Genomic DNA, 2,437 nt, shown 5'->3' on the forward strand with positions numbered 1-2,437 from the left:
TCATAAATGATTTATGCTTTAGTCTCTGTGATCTCAGTGTAAGGATAACTGAGTCAACTCTTTAGCTAAACAGCTTCCCTTCTCTGGTCTTAAGTTTCCAATATGCATTTCCACCACTGTACTGCCTACATGATGATATGGTTATGAGTATCAGGTTCTGCACTTCACAACAGCCAGCTAAAAGGCAGTGGAGTGTGTGCAGGGTTTCAAATTTTTCTTGTTAAACTTTTAATATTTGTTCCTAAGGTAATGAGTATTTTATGGTTTTGTTTCTATTTTGAGGCATAATGTTTTTAACAACGGTATTATTCCGAAAGAGAATTCCTGGAAAGCAATGGATTGGGAAGTACAGGCGACCAAGAGTGGTTACCCTTCCAATGAAGCAAGCAATGATCCGAAGGTTGGAAATTGAAGCAGAAAATGAATATTGGCTGAGTCAACCTTACCTGACACGGGAACAGGAGTACAAACATAACACAGAAGAGAGACGTGCAAGATGGGAGGCTTTAAAAAGCCGGATGAGAGCCAAGTTGCCTGAGCACAGATACATCAGTGATCACTTAAACCACTTAAATGTGACAAGAAAGTGGACAGCTTGAATAATGCAGTGTGTTTGTATTTGACATGTATTATGCGCTACTGTGGCATCTGCTGTTGTACCTGTTACGGTAGTTTTGTAATTCAGTATAATATGGGTGGATGGCAAATGAGCCTTTGCTGCGGTGTACACAATCTTACATTAAAAGGAGGCCTGTGGAACAGTGTATGTTCTCTATTGTTGTCTCTTCAGAAAAGACAGCTCTTCCCATGGTGCTCTGCCATCTGCCTGCCTTGTGTTCTTCAAGGGCTTTGCATAAACCAGCGTGAGTTACCAAGTGTGGTGAACTAGATTTATTGCTTCATTAATTGCCTTTTGAAGGCTTGCAGAACATACCTGCCCTGTTGAAAGGGATTATCTGCTGGTACTGACCAGGTGGCTCTTACTGGTTGCTCCCCTTTCTGAAGGGGTACTTCTGTATACATCAGTACATGTCAGAGGCAGCTGATGATAGTTACATAGTGCTGGTTTCATCAGGCATGCAGGGACCACGATGAACTAGAATTAGAGGTGTGTGAGGCTGGAGCTTCTGGAATACTGTAAAACATCCAGTTTTAAACTTTCTGCAAAGAATTGTTGAATTTAAATGCCAGTGTCATTGTCATGTCAATGTCAACTTGGGTGTTACTGCTCTCTTAAGAGCATTATTTATGATCTAAAAGGAGCACAGCTGATTTCTAAGTTATGTTTAGTGTCCTAAAGGACATACAGTCAGCCACAAGCCAGAGGTTTCTTAGTTCCTCTCTCAAGACCAAATGACCTGAAGGAGTCAGGAGTGTGTAATCTTAGGTGTTGCAGCTGGAGTGTAAAAACTGGCATGGTTACAAAACGCTTCCCACCAGGCGGGTTTTCTCCCTGATCCAACATGCACGTGCTACAGCTAAGCCATTTTCAGATTCTTTCACATACTTTTATTAAGTTGATGTTGCATTCACTGATGAATTCAAGTATCAAGTCCATTCATATTTTATCACATTGGAAAAGAGGCCTAAAATGGTACAACTTTTTTTATTTTAACACAAACATTACTTCAGAGAAGTATGAACAGGTCCAAACACTAATGTACAAAATCCTGAATGCACTTTTAGTGGCTATAAATGGCTTAAGATAATATTTATGGAAAAGCATACATGTGGGGAAAATTGCACAATACAATTAAAAAATGAAGGAACTTCCAGGCAAAGCAGTGTGATTTTGTATTTAATTAATTTATAAAAGCCCCTTTTAAAAAGTTACTTCAAGTATTAAACCATAAATAATGGCAACGTGTTTTCTCTGTGCATAGGACTAGTCCTATCTGTAACATACAAAAAATAAAATGTGCTGTTACTACATAGATCTTTTACACTTCACCTCAGATTTCAGTTTAGGCAGCACAGTTAAAAACAAGCACATGGAAGCAGAACAGTTGGGACAATTTGAGTAGTGCAAATGTTGATGACCTGTGCTGGCAAATAACAATCATAACTGCAGAGAGAACCCAGGGACATTTAACCTGTCCAGGTTAAAGAGGGGGCAGGTGTAACAGCAGGGATGCTGCCTCCTTCCATGGTAGTTCGATGATTGTAAATTGTTGATCAGAAAGGAGCATGCTAAGCATGAGTTGTCAGCTAAGCAATGTGAAGGGAAGGGAATCTGCATGTGGCTGTTAATGCTTTAGTGCCAACAAAGATGATTCCAGCATTTCATTCCCCAACACATCTGCCTGACTGCTGAGCCGTGTGCTGTTTCCTGGGACAGGACAGGAAACCCCCAAACCAAAGAAAACAATCCTGTAAACATTGTCAGACTTCACTACCTCATAGAAACAAGATTCAAGTAAATGCTACAGAAAATAAA

The 2,437-nt window shown here is 40.0% G+C and overlaps 1 protein-coding gene across 1 annotated transcript; it reads left to right on the forward strand.

Annotated features, from left to right (window-relative positions):
* The first annotated feature begins 287 nt into the window (after nucleotides 1–287).
* On the forward strand, nucleotides 288–599 carry MRPL57 (mitochondrial ribosomal protein L57). Its single transcript, XM_010010979.1, has one exon. The coding sequence runs from the start codon at nucleotides 288–290 to the stop codon at nucleotides 597–599; it is 312 nt and encodes a 103-aa protein (XP_010009281.1).
* Nucleotides 600–2,437: the final 1,838 nt, after the last annotated feature.

The sequence above is a fragment of the Nestor notabilis genome, unplaced genomic scaffold, assembly GCF_000696875.1.
Source record: "Nestor notabilis isolate BGI_N333 unplaced genomic scaffold, ASM69687v1 scaffold30423, whole genome shotgun sequence".
In the NCBI taxonomy this organism is placed as follows: Eukaryota; Metazoa; Chordata; class Aves; order Psittaciformes; family Psittacidae; genus Nestor; species Nestor notabilis.